Source organism: Passer domesticus, chromosome 9 (genome assembly GCF_036417665.1).
Source record: "Passer domesticus isolate bPasDom1 chromosome 9, bPasDom1.hap1, whole genome shotgun sequence".
Taxonomy (NCBI): domain Eukaryota; kingdom Metazoa; phylum Chordata; class Aves; order Passeriformes; family Passeridae; genus Passer; species Passer domesticus.
In genome coordinates this window covers 35,667,446-35,687,111 of record NC_087482.1, presented here as the reverse complement: position 1 = coordinate 35,687,111, position 19,666 = coordinate 35,667,446, and the positions used below count along the sequence as shown (strand labels likewise).

Sequence of the window (19,666 nt, the reverse complement as noted above, 5' to 3'; positions counted from 1 at the left end):
AGCTCATTATAAAAGAACATGAAAATGTATTACAGTTGCCTAACAGAGAAAATTGCCCAGCGCCGCCAAATAATCAGCCCTGGCATCACAGTCCCCCCCAATTTAGGGCAACTGAAATAATAACATGCAAATTACTCGTGCAAGGCAATGCTGGATAGGGGCAAGAGGAAAATGAGGAAGAGACAAAATACATACTTTTCTCTTCAGACCAACAATAATTTCAAACCTAGTCAGGGACAGACCTTGGTGCTCTAAATCTGTGCCTGCAGAGACAGAAGTTCTGTGGCTATCCCAAGCAGATCCAAAAGCTGGCATGGCAGCAGCAGCATAAGCCCACACAGTCCAGCTCCAACAGATCTGAGGGCACTAATTGTCCTACATTGTTTTGGAAAACTTGCTCTTTCTCCCTCAGGCTCAGCAAGTTTGACCTACACAAAGATGCAGAGCTGGAATTTTTGCAAGATCTGAGACTAACAGAGATAAGCCATGCGTAAGCAAGCATCACTTCTGAGGATGAAAAGTGTTGTGGCATCAGCTCTCAATAAGAAGGAAAGGCATTTTGTTGCCTTAATGGAGATGTAAAGCACTAAGTTGCTGTCTAAAGAAAAAAGAGATGAAGCAGAATATAACACAGAAAACAATTCTCAGCCCCCCTCATCCATTTTCATAAATGCTGCATTAAACTCTGACACGACCTCCAAAAATCCATGTTCACATTCTTCAAAAACTGTCAGATACAGTCAGAGAAGGCAGAGGAAGCTAATGCTGCCAGACAGAGAAGCTGTACCCAGAGAAAAGGAATCAGGTTACCAAACTAGACCTGCTCCCCTGGTTTGCTGACAGGTCTTTTGCAATTCTGCCACACCCACCTCTAGGAGAATAAGATTCCAGATGCATCCAGCTTCCTCCATTCCTCAGGCAGCAAGGAGAGGACTTGACACAGAGCACAAGGATGAAAGGGACAATGGTTTATGGCAGACACAGCAGGAACTGCACACAAGAGCTTGTGAAAAGAAAGAAAATTTGGGCTCTGCAGCCAGCAGGCAAAGGTGTTTCCAGTATGATTCCCCACCACCAGTTCCCTTCAGCCAGGACTCCATACTTTCAAATAAGCCAGTCATCCTGGGACCAAAACAAACAAGTTTGGTGATTTATAAACTGTGACTTGAAATACTGCTATTCTCACACTCCTTTGGAGCTTTCATTGGCATTGGCAATAGGCAGAAAACAGCAGTTTACAAACTCATGGGACTGAAAGTATCTCACAGCACACAGTGACTGTTAAACACTTTATTGTTTAGGAGGGAACCTTGGAAGGGAAGGAATGTGCCTGCTGGTGTAACCAATGGGAGCATGCTAGGAACAGTTAATCCTAACAAGCTGCTCAGGGTTACTTCAAAATACTTCAGACCCCTTTCTCCAGAGCAAACAGAGGCAACAGCTCCAGAAATTCAGATGTAGGTTGGTGAAACCAAAGTTAGAACTGGGTGAACCAGGCTTGTGTTGGAGCAAGACCCTAAGCTACGAGCTATGCTGGAAGCACCTGGGGTCAACACAATTCTTTACATTGCAAAGCAATGAAATGAAACTACAGCATCCCCTGCTCCTGGGACCCTTCTCCCAACCCCAGGAACATCCACCCAGACTGATACATGCAGGCAGTTAGAAGAGAAATCATATTGTATTGTCTTGGTCATGGAGGGCAGAAGGCACTGGTTTTGGTCAGTGTCTGTCCAGAAGGATGCTGGAGCTTCCAAGGGTGTCCATGGTCCCTGTTCTCTGCTCTTTGGTGGATGATGTTTATCCAGAATTAACAAACAGCTCCTGGAGAAAAAAGGAGACAAAAGAAAAAGCTAGTTATGCAGCTGTTGACATGGGAATGTTAACATCAGAAATAAAAGAGTAGCACTGGCAGGGTGCAAATCCCTCAGAAAAATCTTCACGTTTCACCTACTGTAAACCATAAGATGTTCAAGGGGAGAGGAGTGTGGAAGCAAGAAAGCAGCTCATGATACCAAACATAAGGCTGATCCTGTGATCAAGAGCATGTGGTCAGTTGCAACAATCAGAATTGTGAATCCTTTGGCCTACAGTGGGAGAGAACAGCTGGGGCTCCAGGCAAGCCTTGGAGCAGTGAGTAAGTGCAACCCCACACTAAGTCCTGCCTCAGCATAGGAGGACATAGGAGCACTTTGATTAGCTGCCATCAAACACACACACACGCTCACCATTCTCTCATCCTGGAACAGGATCAATACAAGACCACCAGAGAAGTGAGAAGAAGAAAGATGGGGACTCAGAGACCACCCTAACTCCTGACATATCTGACAGCCTGTATCTTATTAAGACTCAAGCCTTCCTAAAATTCAAAGTAAAATCACATCTGCTTTGTCTCCACAGAAATCTGCTAAATGGTAGCTCCTCAGATCCTGCAGGTATCTGCATATGAGCTGTGAGCTTCTGAGCATTATTGTAAGACAGAAAGCTTCCAATATTTTTAGGATGGAGATTGCAAAGTCTGCTGTAGTCTCTTCCTATTTTTATTTTATTGCATCAATAAAGTCAAGGAAATTGTACCAACAATGCCATCAGCAGTGGTTGAGAACACACATGACACCAGCTGTGACACCTCTCCCTCTGAGGATCTGAGAAATCAGTGCTGGCTCCCACTTCCCAGTGTGGGCAATCATCTCTCCTGCAGCAGCAATGGGTGGCTGTGTCAGTGCTGCAGGAGCAGCAGGATCACAGAGGGGGAGCCCACCTGGACACGTGCAGGTCCCTGTTGCAGAGCTGACAGTACTGAGCCATGACAAGAGGACCCAGCAAAAGCCAACTAGAGAAAGACAAGTGAACACTTCACTGCATACAGTCTTATTGCCAATTTTTATTAAGGCTGTATTTGAGCTCAGTTCTACTCTCCAGATGTTTGCCTTTCTGAGGAGAGGAGCTGTGCTTCCCTCAGTGTGAATCAGAATGGAAAACATCACAAAATAATGATGCTAGCGTGCTTGGCACTGTCTGTCAGAAGGTGAGGATGTCATTTGGGCTGCTTCTGCACAGCAGGCTGATATTGGCTGATACATGGCCAATGCAGACTGAATATGCTGGCCTTGAATCTCCAAAGACAGCCCCATCTCTGACAACAATGAACTAGAAAAGCTTCAAAGAACTCAAGAATAAAGAGAAAATTGTACACCAAATTATTTAGACAAAGGTTATGCAGAAATCTGACAAACGAACCATCAATAATACTCTACTGACTCTTATTTCCCAGGTAATTTTTCTCATCATTAGTGACTTAAAAGTTATGCACAGAGCAATATATTTTAAAAACTCCAATAGCACTCACTGAAATTGCAATGAATGAAGCAGTAACAACTCACGATCAATTTTGCAATGAAGTAATTTGCTGTATTCACATTGTAACACTTCAGTAAAGTGTCCAGGAATGCTACATTTTGTGAAAAAAAGAAAACAAACTAAAATCACTTCTGTGCCTACTCTGTGGTTAACCCTTCAGGAAGACAGTAAAACCTCTCTTTTCAAACACTTTTGAAGAATATCAGAGTTACACAAGTTCATGTTCAAATCATAACTACATATTTCAACTTCATCTAGTTGCAGGTGTCTCTGCTGATGGCAGGGGGGCTGGAAATAGATGATCTTTAAGGTCCCTTCCAGACTAAACCATTATATGATTCTATGATATTTTAACTTATTTCAGGAGAAAATGAAAACAGCCAGTCCTTAACCTCAATGAATTCTTTCCAGCCTAACCTACCCACATACCAGGTATGCATTGAGCTGGAGGCTCACAAACATTCCTTGTGCAAAAATATCATGTTCCATCTCACTCTGGATGACTAAACTTCCTCAAAATCCTTTGCACATTGTGCCTGGCCACAGAACTGATGTGCTGAGGGACACCCTAACTCTGAGACTAAACCCACTCTTTGCCCACCTAGCTTTGCAACCATGCCAGTGCAGACTTGGCTCCCCTTCATTTTCTTCCAACCTGGAATCTTCTCTGCAAGATGCTACCAGGTTGCTACAGCACTTACCTTGAGCAGAAGGAGCCAGGAAAGGGAAGGAGAAGCTTTACCTCCTCTCCATGCCCTTATCACTGCATATGCCCCAGACAAGGTGAATGGGCAACAAGGCCAGGCAGTTTGCAATCACTGCTCTCAGCAGACAGGATACTCCCCATTAATGGAGCTGAGGCTCAGACTGAAAAGCTTTGGTGCCTCCTCAAAAAATGACTGCCCCACAGGTGGCATTAGCTGGTGTCTGCTGCAGTCTTAGAGCAAGAAGTCAGAGATGAGCAGCCTTGGAGAGTGCATCACACCCTCAGTCTGATGAGAGGGAACAGTGCCCTTCTTGTATACAGAGGGCAGGTTATTTTTAATGCCACTGCCAAGGCAATCCAGGTAGAGACCAGGTTCCAGTCTTGATGAGCTCCAGCCCAGCACCTCTACATAAGAAAATAGTGTCCATTCAAAGGCAAATTCCTCATAGCACAAAGAGGGATGGCAATCTGTTCAGTCCTGACAGCAAGTCCAGCTGCAGGGCACACAGCACTTGTTTTCTTCCATGCCTCTCACAGCAAATGGGACCTTCGAGCCACTAACTCATGTTCTTGCACCACTGTGGCACCCTGCTCAGGAGCTAGCTGCAGTCAAAATGGGCTGCTTAGCTGGCACAGCCTGCCTCTTTGCAGCCCCTGTGGGAAAGCCAGTAGCTTTCCAGTTCTGGTTCCAGCTGAGTGAGGAGAAAGGGCTGAGCTCTGCAAGTAGAGCTGCTCCACAAATCTCACCCCTGCTGAGAAGGGAGTCCAGTCAATGCCCAACACAGTCCTTGTCCCCCAGCAGAGCTGAGGCCCTGGTGCCCAGCACCGGGGCGAGCAAGCTTCAGCAAGGTTTTCTAATGCACCTGTTCCTCTGTCCTGGTCCCTCTTTCTCAGTCTTCATCCCAGTGCAGAAGCTCGGGGCTGCCTGGTGGATCTGCAGTATCCTCTCCTCCTCCCCCAGTCGCTGGCCAGCTCTGTGCCTCGGCTCTCAGCCTTGCTGGAGGCTCTCAGCCAGCAGAGGAATCTCCCTCCTTGAAAAGCCAGACCCTGAAGAACTTCCTCCCTCAGTGTTTGCCAGAGACGCTGTTTGCCAAGCCTCAGCTGTGTTAAGACATATTTATTTAACCAGCCGTTAGTCTCACGGGGTAAACCCTGCAAGTTCCCTCCACCACGTGCCCTGCCTTTGTTTTAACATCCCTTTAAGCAGTTGCACCACAGCACTCACACATACGGGCACTGTGTAGCTATGAAGAAATCAGAAAGCAGATCCCCATGATAAATGACTTGGTGCATTTGGAGTGTCAGTGACAAAGTAGAAATTAATCTCCATAGTTCCTAGTTCCCTGCCGTGTGCAGGCAGCTCTCAACATCACAATACCTGTTGGCACACAGCAGACCTCAGCAACGTGACCGCACAACTTTTTCATCTCAGTTAGTGTGGAAAGAGGCACAAACAAAACACGAAAATCCTGACCTGCCCTAAGATGGGTGTTCAAGGCCTTTACACTGGATGAGGCATTTGTTGCAGGGCTATTAGCACCCCAAAGCGCTGCAAGGGACATTTGAGTCACTTTGGTTTGATGTATGCTGTAGGTATTTTTTGGTTATGTGCAATTTGTTCTGTTACACTCAGAGTATTGGCTATTTTGTGGAGCAGCTGTGCTGACTAATGGATCACAGCACTTCTGTGCCATATAGTTATTGCACAGAAAAGCCTCTCTGTCTCTCTCATCCTTCAGGAGTCCAACAGTTGCTGTCCTTGGGACTGGAATAAGGAGGACCAGTAGCATGCCTGGCAGCAACAAAAAACATTAATTCAAAAAGCTATGAAGAGAGTTTTGTTTTCCCTCTTCTCTGTACTGGTGTTAATAGTTTTGCAAAGCAGGCAAGTTCACCCAATGACTTCTTGGCTACTTCCCCAGATGGTGCCTTCAAAGTTGGCTTGACAGCAGAAAAGACGCCTTTCAGAAAACTCACCAGATGCATTGTCAGAACACCCTGGAAAGTGCTTTCACGTGGAAGTCTGGTCTACATACCCCACCAACAGAGTGCTAGGAACAGAAAGAGTCTTTCTGGTTTCCTCCTCCCTCTCCTTCAGCTCACAAGAGCCCACTGCTTGCTTTGCTCTGCCTTGACACCTCCCCATCGCTCTGCATCACCCGAATGCAAAGTTATTTACCAGCACAACTAATCTCCAGCTGTTCTGAGACTCACCTGTTTGTTCATGCATTATAACATTGATTTCCTCCAGACAGTTGTTCTGATCATTGTTCTAACTTGCAGAGAGCTCCCGTCATTAGCCTTGCTTAACAGGAAATATTTTGCCACTGACTGAGCAGCTCTGCAGTCAGCAGACTGCACAAAAAATCATCCTGGTTGGGGGGCTGCATCTCCCTGCTGAGCTGGTAACCCCAGACGTCGCAGTAGGGAACAAGCTCAGTGCTTTTGATTTTGGACATGTGCTAGAAAAGAGCGGGGCCAGGAGGAACAAACACGGCTCTGCAAAGGGCTGCTGCTGAAAGGATGGCTGTTAATTAATCCACATACAAACCGAGGGCAGTTTTTGCTCAATCGATGTTAATTGCATTTAATCTCATTCTTGCCATTAAGAAAAGCCACCGGGCCAGGCTGATGTCGCTAGTGCCTGACATGCAGATTCCACCCACGTTTGGGAGGCAAGGCAGGAGGAGAAAAGTAATGGAAAGAAAGGAATAACCCTTCCTCAACCCCTTCTGCATCACTGCACAATTTCATCGGGTCTGTTCCATTATTTAAACAATTTTTGTTTTCCAGTAACATTACAGAGGAGCTCAAAAGGATGAAAATCAGACATAGAGCATTTCACTACTAGTTATTCTTGCTCTCCCAGGTACCAGCTTAGAGCTTTGCTAACCTGCACAGCTTCAGCTATTGTGCCTCTGTAAAGGACTGAGATACAGAAAATTGCTTATGTGAAGTGGTGTTTGCTTTTTAGTCCTGGGCTGATCCCAACAGACCTGCCAGAGCCCCTCAATATGACCTACAACTGCTGACTGCCACCTTCCATCAGCTCTGCTGAAATCTTTCTCCTCACCTTGCTACTGAGCACAACCCCAGCATGCACCAAAGCACGCTGAAGCCTGTCTTTCTCTAACATAACACAAACTGGTATTTGCTATTAAACAACCTCTGACCAAATTTGCCTTGTAAGACAGAATATTTTTGAAGCCTGCACTTCCCAGGTAAACCAACAGTGCACCCACCAGTGATCTGGCTCTGATGTGGGGACTGTGTCTCTATCTGCCCAGCTACCTGTTTGGGAAGTGGGAACAATCCCTTTGCCTCTGCAGGAATCAAGCCTGGGGACAGAGGAGCAGCTCTTGTAGCACAGGAAGCCCAAGGTGGCAGATTTCATGACTTCTGGCTTATTGCTTCTGTGAGAGCCCTGCGTTTTTCCAAATCAGTATCAAGAACAATAATAATCAAACCCAGGCTCTGTCTGTGCCTTTCCCCCATGGCAGCACACAATGCTTGCCCAAAGCCAACGCTGCAGTTTATCATGGATTTTCTTTATCCCTCAACAAGTGTTAATCCCAATGCCTCTCGCTGCGTGAAGTGGACATATCACAAGTGCCATGAAGGACTGGCTGAGTTTTAAGTGCTCTGAAATGGCTCCACTAGACTTGGTCAAGATTGCTTTAAAATCATTTCCCATTAGGACTGTGACCCTCTCTCTTTACAGCCAGTGTAATGACTGTATCTCAGAGGAAGGTAATTACATCCCACTATCTGTACACATCAGAAACTGCACACTCCAAACACTACTGTGCCTTTCTGGACTGAGTGGTAGAAGGCAATGCAGGAGACAAAGGAGATAACGTTGGACACCCCTCTATCCTGCAACTGGAGTCACCCCCAGTGTTTTGCAAGCTTGTGGATTAGCCTCTGGGAGGGATAAAGGAATCCAGAAGGCACAGGGTGTTTTTAAAGCAGAACAATGACAACTTGTACAAATCCAGCTCTGGTTTTGTGAGGATTAAAATGAACTTCACCCAACTGTGAATATCCGCTTCCAGAGCCAAAAGGAATGGAAAACCACTTACTGATGCAACAGTATTTCATTATTTCAAACCCTAAGCCCAACACTTCCAAAAATTAAGGAGAGGCAACAGTAACATTATTTTCTGGGGGACATTGGCTGCAGAGGTTTAACTGCTGAACTGCCAAGCCATGCTCTGAGCACAACGTAACAAAACAATAGACACAAATTTTGGCACCTTCTCCATACTGTCTTTCCTGCTCCTGCTACCAGCCTCCAGAAAAATCAGTGGGAAAATAAAAGGAAAAAATAACCCCAGAAGCTAAGAGACTTTGGATTAAGTTGTATAAATGACCTGTTACCTCCTTACACGAGGAAGAAAGAAATGCAATAAATACCTGCAAAGCCATCTCAGTATCCTGGATTAAATGGATTACAGAAATGGAAAGTACATGATGCAAGATGTTATAAAACAAGATGCCAGGGAAGTACAGGAATTTGAATCAGGCTAGCAAATGATCCCTGCAGACTATTGAGGAAAATTAATAGAGAGAAGAGGTAGAGAAAGGACATGGTAAGAAGACTGACTGATGAACACTGTTGTTAGGACGTGTAAATTCAGGATGTCAGACTTCCTCTTAAATCTACTTCAGTCCTGGAACAAAAATAGCAAATCCTACAGTGCTAAAAAGCACTGGAAGTAGAAAAGTCAGGTATGGCAAGCCTCATTTCAGGATAGGTTTCCCCTGTGCATCCCTCAAGATTGAAGTTTGTGACTTTAATTATTCCTGGAACATTGTGTATATGGGGATTCAATGCAGGGATTACTAGCAGCATCCTTGTTATAAGTGCCACTTCTCAAACAAATTACACTTCACTGGATGTCAGCAACATACACAAGAAAACAAATTAGATAAAGGCAGCAGGACAGCAAGATACAGGTCTGGTGCAAGGAAGTTTCACAAGGTCACCCAGAAAAATAAAGGCGCTTAGAATTTAAACTCCTAAAACATTTCTAATTCCCTGGTGTATTAAAGCTCCATGTGACCCAGACACAAAACCTTCAATACACCAGTGACTCCACACAACCTGAGACCAAGCCTAGCTGAGATGTGCTTTATTTGTGAAGAAATGCTATCAGGGAGCAGGTGGAGGAAGAGAGAGACAGGAGATAGAAGGAGCAGCCCCAGTTGTCCTCCCAAATCCTAAGGAACATCCCATCCCATTCACTGACTGTTCACAGCCCCACACAGACAGATGGGAGAAGCCAGGGAAAGAGGATGTAATTTTGTTTGGAGGCAAATATAGCAGCTCCTTGGCTGCAGGGCTTCTTCACAAGCTGATTCCAGATTTACATACTGCATTTTGTCTTTCCAGAACTCATCCCAGGATGTATTACTAACCTGCACTAGTTCTAATGAGCATGTCTTTAAATCCAGAAATGTTCATCAAGATGGAAGCACAGGAAAGTCCAGTCCTTGGGTAGAGTGCAAAGAACAGCTGAAAACACCTCAGGTATGGCACTGTCTGTGTCTCTGAGCTGGGACCTCAGTGGTGTTAAATTCCCAGACTGGGGAATTCACCAGGGTGCTTGCCAGTGTTACTAACCCTGGAGTTTTTCTGTGCACTCCAGGAGGGTCAGCACTGCCTAGAGTGCAAAACGAAGTCCTAGGCTCTACTGTCAGTCACCTCCCAACTTCATCCAGCAGCTGAAATAAATCCCCAGCCCAGTTTCCCTTTCTGTACCTAAGAGTAATGCCACTTACCAACCACACAGAGGTATGATAATTATTCACCAAGAGAAGATGCTAAAGAAATGCAAAAATTCAGTTCTCAAGGGATCCATTCCTCTGTACAATTTGCATTTAGGCTTCAGAGGAAATCTGGTGCTTTATCTTGTTCCCTTCTGTCTTGCTTTAGCAGGCTCCTGCTCTGGATAAAGAGAATTCCTCTTTGGGTCAGAGTATCATGTCTGCATTTAAAGTATGGCTCTATCCTGTCTAGTCTGGCTTCATACACCAAGAACAGAGGCAGGCAGAGACTTCTCCAGATATCCTTTTTCTATGACTAATTCTATTTTTGTTCAGTGATACAGTGAAATTCCACACAGAAGTATTATGAGCTTGACTGGCTTTATTTGTTTAACACTTCACATTTTCATTAAGCTGTTGCTACTCGGCAGCCAGTAATTTTATTTGTGTGATAGCTGTATTCATCTCACCCACGTGGGTGTAGATGTCACTCTCCTTTTTTTCTGGCTCAAGAGGCAAAAATCAGCAATGATAGAGTCAAGAGAAAACTGGGAATTCTCAGGTCTGTTTGCAGAGAGACGTGAGGTTTGACTCCTATTTTTGTGAAACATCTCCCAAAGACTAGGGACACCTACACGTAAAATTAAAAAGAGGAAAAAAATTATTTTGGAACACTACCCTTCCCTACCCAGGTACAAACCAGAAACTGAAATTATTTCAGCAGAATCAGCCCCTTTGACTCAGCACTGAACTCTCCTGCACCAGAAGCTTATTGCTGACTGAGCATTTACAGTATTTGAGTATCAGATTGTAAAGAATTAATTATATGTCTAACTCTTGCCAATTTTCAAGTATCTTGAAATATCTGGTCCCAGGAGCTGCAAGATCTGATTAGATCTCAAGGAAGAGAAGTCTGGTTGGCTGGCCCTCACCAAGCCCCAATTAGACAATCTTCTACCAAGTTCAGGCAACCAGACAGAATTAACAGCCCTTTTGAAATGTTAATGACTTGAACCTAGACAGTCAAATCACTGAGCCACACCTCTTGGACAGAGGTTTCAGAAGTCAAGAAACACTAAACACTTCACTGTACCACTCCCCTTTGACAAGATCAAGGAGTGGGAAGCGCTGGGCAGGGAATCTGCAGCCCGGGTTGGAGAGCACTGGGCGGTCCCGCCGGGCATGAGCCACGGATGGGGATGGAGAGGCTGGAACAGATCGGGAAACGTTCGGTGGTGAGATTGGATGGCGATGCCCAGCCACAGGCACATCCAGGCAGCACCTGTGGGAAGCTGGCCTGAGCATGGCACTGCCACAGTCAGTCCCGGGACAACAGGGATCTGCTCTGAGTAGCTGCCCACTGGCACCCAGCTCAACCAGGGCAAGGAAGAGACCAGGAGATAAAATGCCCTACAAGTGAGCCATGGATCTGAGCAAATGAACACTGGGAGATGCCTCTTGATTTCTCAGCGTCTCCTCCTGTGTAAATTCCAAATCTTTCTTTCAAGATTAAAAAGCTTTACCAAGTGAAAAACTAGCTCAGCATTTCTCTAGCTCCATCCTGTCCCTATCCCTCTTCAGAGGACACCCCGGTAGAATACCAGATGCTGGAATAAGCCACAAAAGCCTTCTAAATAATTATCTCCTATCGCCTCCTCTGCAAATTTATAGTCCTGCATCAGTGTCAAGACAGAGACCTGCTTCCATCTGTCTAAAACACATTCTTTACAGAGGACCTGAAGGTGGAATGTTTAACGTTAGCATTTGAAAATGTATTCAGAGACTGGAAAAGAAAGTGACAGTTTTTAAGTGTGTTGTTCAATTGTCTTGTGGATGCTGCTCAAGTGGAGGGGGAGCTTTGTATTTTTTTATAATATGACAAATGATGCCAGTCCATCTTGTAATTTTCTTCACTGTACAGCAAGTCTGTTCATGATAGATACCAGTGCAGCTGCTTAGGTGTCCCTTTATCTGCTTGGAAAGTATTGTCTCTTTGGAACCAACTCATCCTAAACCAGCAGCCCCAGAGGGTGAGAGAGAAAAAAGGGAGGGGGACGGGGAGGAAGAGACAAGGGAGTTGTGGATTGGGAACACATTCATGCTTCTCCTTTAAAGGTTCTGGAAAAAAAGCAAGCATCATATTTAGTTTAAGCTACATCCTCTCTGCCCCCCTCCTAGACCATTCTTTTCTACTGTCACTCAACACCTCTTTACACTCTGCCCACAAAGACCTCACCACTAACATACATTTAATTTCACACTTGCAACATGTGGAAACAAAGCAAGCCCTCAGCTGCCTTCTGCAAATCTGTGCCAGCACAGAGGAGCCTTCAGGTTACAACTGAAGAGTTTGCAGTTTAAGGGAACATTTTAAATAAAAACAAAAATGTTTTTATTTAAAAGGAAGGAAAGAAAGAGAAAAAAAACAGGAAGAAAGAGGAAAAAAAAACCAAAGAGTACTTATACTTTGTGTTTAAAGAGACTTTAAACAGGAACTTGCCAATTTTTTGTAACCATGATTATAAGAGAATAAACTCAAATACTTTGTCCTTCTGCAGAGCCCTCTGAGCTGAATTTCACTCTCTGCAAAATGGCCAATATAGAAAAAAGCTCATAAATCCCTCTGACGTAAGTAACTTCACATTACTCTTGGGGAAACAGAGGCAGAGACAGATTCATTAATCCAAGTAAATGAATCCATGAAGCAGTCTGAATTCCTGAATCCCCATAATATCCCACACTAGAAACAGCACCCAGGGCCCAGCAATTTCCATCCATGTTGCCTGGCACGAGCAAAGCAAGAGGCTTGAACAGATGAGAATGTTTCTAGAAAGGACAAGTTCAGTTATTAAACTACACCTGCCCTAGCCATGCAGTAAAACCCATGTTTTGTTACTTTAAATTACCTCTCATTGTTTCACTCACTGCATCATTAATGCCAAAGACCAAGGTCACATATGTAAGATGCTGCCTCAGAAACCTGCTGAGTAGCAGAGAGCTGCACAACCTGTCTGAACAGGTGGGTACAAATTCCTGTGGCTCAGCACTGTCAGGGTTAGCCCGCTGGTAATACTCAAGGCTAGCAAGGTTAGGGCTGGCTTAATCTGCCATCATTATTCTGCAGCCTGGGCATATCCTGGGAGGATCTTGCTACAGGCTGGTACTCTGTCTCTGACTTACCAAGTACAGTTTCCATGTGTGCACAGGGAAAGTGGGTCTTACAAAGCTGTTTACAAAGAACTTTATAAGACATTTGTGTTAGAGAATTGTTAATACCAGCACTGAATTAAAGACTTGATTTTTAAGACAAGGAGCTGTTCCTAAATTATTTTTTCCCCCTGTGGAGTAGGGTTTCTTTGTTTTGAAAATAATAAAACTCCACATGTAAAAAGGTGTCAGATGAATTCAAATTGTGTCAGGTAGTTGTCATTACTGTGACTTAGAACTGGAACTTGCATTCAGGACACTCAATATTTATTGTCTCCCTAAATTCAAGTTGACAGAAAGAGTGTCTGCTGCTGCAGGCAGAAAGCTAATTCCACCATCTCTTTTCCACAGTCAGTCTCATTCTCACATGTAAATTCTCCCAAGGGGACCTGCTAACAGCTACCAAGGCACCAGGCTGGATGATGCTGACCAAAAACCTCCAAGAACAAGGCTCTGAACTATGCAAACCAATCCCGGTGCTGCTGATGCCTGCCTGGGAAGGAAACAGTGTGCCTGCACACACCTCCAGCTCAGCCAGCACGGGGAAGGACAGGCTGGTCACTTGATTTGCAGACAGCTTTTCCATTACTTACTGCAGCGTTCAAACAGCCAACCTGCTCCCCCTTTGTCTGCTCTGTGGTGGCCATTTCTCCAGAGCTGCCCATCATTTCCTTATCAAGCAGTAAAAACGTAGGATCACTGGAGACACAGCTCAGCCTTGCTGAGATTTCATTCTCTCAGCGGGTTGTAAATGCCCCTATAATGTTGGCTTTTTTAATCTTGTGTTATTATTACCCGCGGCTGCCATTCAGCCTGCAGAGAATAAAGCGCCCAGGCTTTCAGGACCCACACAATGGCTCTGTGCATTCGCCAGTGGTCGGGCAAACAATAACTCTGTGTTTCAGCTTTATTGGAAACCCTTCTGTTGTGGGAGCCTGGCTGCATGAGTCCCTCGGCTCAGAGGTGCGAGTGGGAGCCTCTGCATTCCCCGGTGATTTCAGGAGCACGTGCCTTGGCGCCGGCCTACGGAGCCAACGTCAAAGTGCACAGGCAGCTGCATGTTGCTGTGAGCCCATGAAAGACAGACACAGACCTGCAGAGCCAGTTGGTCTCCTCTAGATCAGCCAGGGAGTCCGGAGCTCTAACAGGGCCCCTCTGTGGATAATTACACTCATCTCCGTGTAAACGGTGTTGCCAGCTCATGGAGAGGTGTGATGATATATGACATAACTGTGAAAATGTCAAAACATCACTACCCTGAACCACGTTCTTACAAGAAATCTTGGCTTCCACTTGAAATTTAAGATCCTGCTGCTTGCAAGAAAGGCTTGAAAGCCAGAACAACTGAAAAACCACAAATTAGAATGCTAAGAAAATTTGAAAAATGCAGGGCTCTTCTAATTCACGGAGACTGATTGTTTTGGTCAGCTCATTATTGCTTGCAGGGGACACTGCAGATGCGTGAACTCTTGGAGAGCTGCAAATATCCCTTCACTCAAGAAAACAAGCCCTGCTGCACACTCCTCACATATTGAAAACCTAAGAGGAAAGTCAAAAACTCCCACAAAACCACAAGGTTTACTTGTGAGACTGTTTAGAAATACACTAAGGTTATTTCATTTGTCTTCTGGTTTTAAGCAATTGAGTCACATTCTCACACCACTCCTGTCTAGGCAGGAGGGTTGGTTTATTTTATTTTATTTTATTCCTTCCTTTTTCTCTTTTTTCAGTAAAAACACAGAACTAAAATTCTCACGTACTTATAAAACTTCAGGTACAACTCCACAAAACTAGGGCAATAGAAAACATGCCAAATATTTCAAGGCTTGGCAACAGTGAGCCTGCCTGTCTCTCTGTGGCAGGAGGAATGTCTGTCTGTCTCAGCCAATGTTTCTGAGTAGGAATGTCTCATCCTGATAGCCCATGTACATATAAAACACCTTTGCTGTCAGCTCTCCAGGAAGAGACCTTGACATTTCGCAGAATACCACATCCCAACCCCCATCTCACCCGAATAGTAGCAGAAGGCAGAAAAAAACTGGTAGATCTGAAAATTCAAGAATCAGGTGCTGCCTTCAGCAAGGATTAAAGTTAAAATGGAAAGGTAATGGTGAAATAAGCACAGCCAAGTCACTGGAATTCATGCACCAAGGAACCAACTTCCAGGTTTCCCAAACCCATGGCCACAGCTGGCTTGTCCCACTCCCTCTCCTGTGGGCCAAGAGAAGAAAGAATTTGAAGGGGAAGAAACCAAGGCTTTACTGTCTTAAACAGAATAAATAAAAGGTGAATGGTTTCAGGAAATACTGTATTATTGTTGTGATACTATGTGCTTCATGTACCTGGTGAGAGACGCTGCAGCCCTCATTCTGACTCTCACCTCCAGTAACTGGGCTGGCACAGGCAGGTGAGCTCTGCTCTCTGCGGATGCGGGACGGCAACGCTCTCTTCCTGAAAAGAGTAATGAGGTGCCCAGAGAGCCTGCCGAGGTGTCAGAGAAACTGATGCTGATGGACCCTTTGCAGGCCAAAGGCAGATTAAGAATAACACAATACCAGCATAACAGCACCTTATCAACAGCCCTGCGAGTGCTAAGAAGTGAATCTGAGCGAAGGCTGTGACACCTGTCTGCATCACAGCCCTGCTATTACTGCCTTCCGACTTCCCGCACAATCCAAGTGTCCAAATGGCTTTGAAGCAAGAAGCAGCAAGACAGGAAGGTGAATCTGAACTCTGATCAGCTGTCTGAAGAGACAGTATGAATACCTTACATTTCAGTAACACTTTTCATCCATAACGAATCCGAGACATCCATTCAACCTCCACACTCCAAACCACAGAAGCAATATCTGCCCAGGTAGAGATGGGCAAATAAACACAAGTTAAATGACTGCTCAAGGTCGTCCAAGGACTACGAGAGACACGTCTAGCAAGTAGATTACTCTTCCCTTTTGAAAGGCACACAGACACACACACAGGGGATTGAAACTGCTTAGCCAGGTGTGGAGCCTGCTGTGATCAACACAGCTTCACTGAGCAGCAACTCTTCCTGATGCTGTTTCACCGGTGCTAAAATGTAAAAATGCAAACCTTCATAACAGAATTCTTTCAAACAGATGCAAATAGGTGTGGGGATTTTGCATCTGGGCTAAGTTGCTACAATCTACACATCTTATTTGTTTGCTAGTTATTAAATTACCCACAAGCCATCAACAATTCAAGTCTCTGTCTGAGAGGCAGAGATTAACTAGGAATTGCTATGCAGAAATGCTGCTCATCTCTCTCTCTCCAGCGAGATCAGCCTCATGATGAGTTGCAGACATTTGGGAACAAAGGTGAGCCTTTCTGCAAGAAATGAGAGGCACAGAAAGATGGGAAAATGATGCTACAGGGAGAAGAGGATTTATTTGCAAGGCAAGAATCTGTCAGGAATGGTTTCACACACGCTGCAAGCCACGGACTGTGACCAAACACACTCGTGTGTCTGGAGCACAGGAAGCTGCACTTATGTCCAAGCACTAATGCAAATGACATTTCCTGTGAAAGACCATGAGGCCAGTATGTAAATACTAATTTAACAATCTAGTTGACAAAGCCTCAGCTGATCTATAAATAGCTGGTTTATTAGCAGGTGATGCTGAAGGCAGCTATCCTGGCTCCCTTTCCCACAATTCCCTGTGCCATCTTGTTTTTACTGACCCCAGAGACACAAGGATTCTTAACTGTATGCAGCTCACTCCTCCACCACTACCTGCAGAGTAGCTACAAACACTTGACAACACAATACATATTTATCAATGCCCTTACACAACAAGGATCCTGCAGCACCACGCACACAATGGCTCCCAGTGCTCAATTAAAGACATCAAATGGTTTAGAAAAATAGAAGAACCATGCAGCCTTGCTTTTAAGCAGGAGGGAGCTGGTCACTCAGGTGCCAACAGGCATTTAGGGAATGATTGACACAGAGCCAGAGCCAGGCACTGTCCATCCACATTTACATTGTGCATTGGCAAGCTGAGAATCTAGGATAGCAACACCTTTAGTAACTCTAGGCCTCCAAAGAAGCATTTTACCATCTCAAAACAAGATGTCAAAATCCTGATCTTTTTACACAGTTTCATCTCATCGGGAATTATTATTTTATAGTACATAATAAAACTTACAACTCTTTACCACTCCCTCAAGCTGCACATGCTGGAATCCCTTCTTTCACAAAGGCACAAGACAGCTGTTTAACAGCAGACAGCAACACCACCAGAGTCTAGGGCCAGCAGGCAAGAATCCTGCATCCTGGTAAAATTGCTGTGGCATTTGGAGCAACACACCAGAACTGCCCTAACTGCAGCATGGTTGGCATCCATGGAAACCACACGAATTATGATGGTTAAGGCTATTCACATGGATTTGTAGATATTCTCCAGAAGTGTTCTAAGGCTTCAGTCTTTTTCTTGCTGCAAAGAACAGTGACAACATATTGACGAGTTGGGCTTGTAAATAGGGAGATTGAATCAGAGGAACAGAATAGACTTTGTTACCCCTTCCTCCCACTTGCTTCAAATTTCTAAAGAAACCTTCCAAGCACAAGAAGTTGCTGTGTCTCTCACGGCCATACGATAAGCAGAAATAAAAAATTAAAAACCACACAATCAACGCTTATTTTTCCATAAGGTCCATCATATTCTTACAGCTTGTACAGTGCAGGCTCCAGAGTTTATCCTGACAGGGAACTGACTGTGCCAGGCCCTGCAGCAGCCCTGGCAAGGGCAGAGCTGCTCGTGAGCGGGAGGCTCACGCTGCAGCCGGAGCGCGCACGGAGCAAAGAGCCCTGGAATGTCCCCTGCCCCTTGCTGCACCCTCACTTCTCCACACTGCCCACTCAGGGAGGTGACAGGAGTTTCCAGATCACCCATTTGGTCTGCCACAGCTCAGCAGATCCCTTCCAAACCATCACAGTGATCTGTGCCAACGGCAGGACGGGTCCTACAGAGCCTGCTTTGGATAAAGGATTGCTCCCTCATCTGTCATAACAACAAACCTTTACAATTTGCTTTTTTTAAAGTCTTATTAAGCACAAGAGTTAAACTGGCTTCATATGATCGCAAACCTGTGATGGTCTTACAGTTTGTGTTTAAGACCATCAAGGACCCTGATAAAGAAACTTTTCTAATGAAGTTCACGTACTAAATTGCCTTTTGTGAGTGAACATACTTCTCTTTTCTAGTATTTATAGAAATGAGATAGAGGAGCTTTACTTAGCTGAATAGAAATTTAAAATAAAGATGCTCTCAGAAATTCTGTGGAATTTAGCAAGAGAAGTGACACATCACAAATAAAGAAATCAGTAGTTTTCATTAATCAATTAGGGGGAAAACAGTATAATAACAGATCTGCAACGATCTTGAATAGATTATTTAATAAAACTGTCAAAAATCTAATGGCAACAGAAACAAGCACCCAAGAAAAACTGAAACATTTTACATAGTTCAGTAAATGTAAAATGCTGCAACAAGGTGTCAAAACAGCCTTCCCAGGAGAAATCCACACAGTTGTTGTTTCCTTTGCCTTTGATGAAAACCTGCAGTGCCAAAAAACTCAAAAGAAGCTTGTTCTGCCCCCCAAATCTCTGCATTTCCTGTAGCTCTGGCAAAGTTCCTGCTTCCTTTGGCTGTTGCCTCCTTTCTGATCAGCATATCCATTGCCCAGATCCTTGGTTCCACACCCCAGGCAGTTGTATTCCAGGAGCAGTTAGCAGCCAGCACCCAAAGAAAACTTTAACTAAGTTTGGCTCTGTCTGAAGCAGGTTTTGAGCAACAGGAGCACAGATGAAATCCAACTTATCCAGAGTAATTCATTCTTCACACTTGTTTAAGCATGGTCACTCACCGAGGACAGGCTGGCAGGCTCCTCTGTGGGCTGAGGTTTCCACTGCACTGCCAGGAGCTCTGCTGAGACAAGTCCACATCACACGTCAGTGAAGATGGACTGCACCCTTCAGCTCTGGGATGGAAAAATCAAACTGCTAGATAGGTTCTCTCCCCTGCCGGATACACTGATTTTTAGCAACGGGAAAAGCCAATTAAAGTTTATAAAGATACATTCTCTGCTGATTTTTCCTTACTGCCCACTGCTCAGTGCTGGTATAATGGATAATGTTCTGCCTGTGGGTGTATTTTCTAAGATCTGTCAGTTCTGACAGCATTTTGGCACCTGGATAACTCAAGATCTATACTGAGGGTCCAGGAATGCACTATTTCTCAGCAGCTGATGGGTACATTTTTCAGCAAGGCTTCCCTAATTAAAGGGCTGGAAAGAGATGGGATCAGATTGATAGGCTTTGCAGTCAGATGTTTTATGCTTAGTTTGATGAATTATAAATCACCTTTTGCAACTTTCAGAACATGTGAGAAGAACACATAAGAGAAACTACAACAATATGTCCAGAATATCACAATGTAATTACTTATTTTCAAATTTTACCTCTGTCCCTATGGCAAGGCCATTAAAGACACACTTGAGAGAAGCAATGCTCTTTGAAAATAAATATAAATATAAATATCAAAAAGAAAAGTGAAATGAGACATTGCTGGTCTGGAGGTAATCCCACATGGAAGGGATTTGCCC

The 19,666-nt window shown here is 44.6% G+C and overlaps 1 protein-coding gene across 2 annotated transcripts in view; it reads right to left on the bottom strand.

The window, feature by feature from the left end:
• Positions 1-1,275: 1,275 nt before the first annotated feature.
• The window catches only part of CHCHD6 (coiled-coil-helix-coiled-coil-helix domain containing 6), a 109,074-nt gene continuing 90,683 nt past the window's right edge, over positions 1,276-19,666 (bottom strand). For both annotated transcript variants that reach the window (XM_064432726.1, XM_064432725.1), the window contains exon 9: positions 1,276-1,824. In XM_064432726.1, coding sequence (XP_064288796.1) covers positions 1,801-1,824 — 24 coding nt within the window. In that variant the 3' untranslated portion in view covers positions 1,276-1,800. The remainder of the gene's footprint in view (positions 1,825-19,666) is intronic.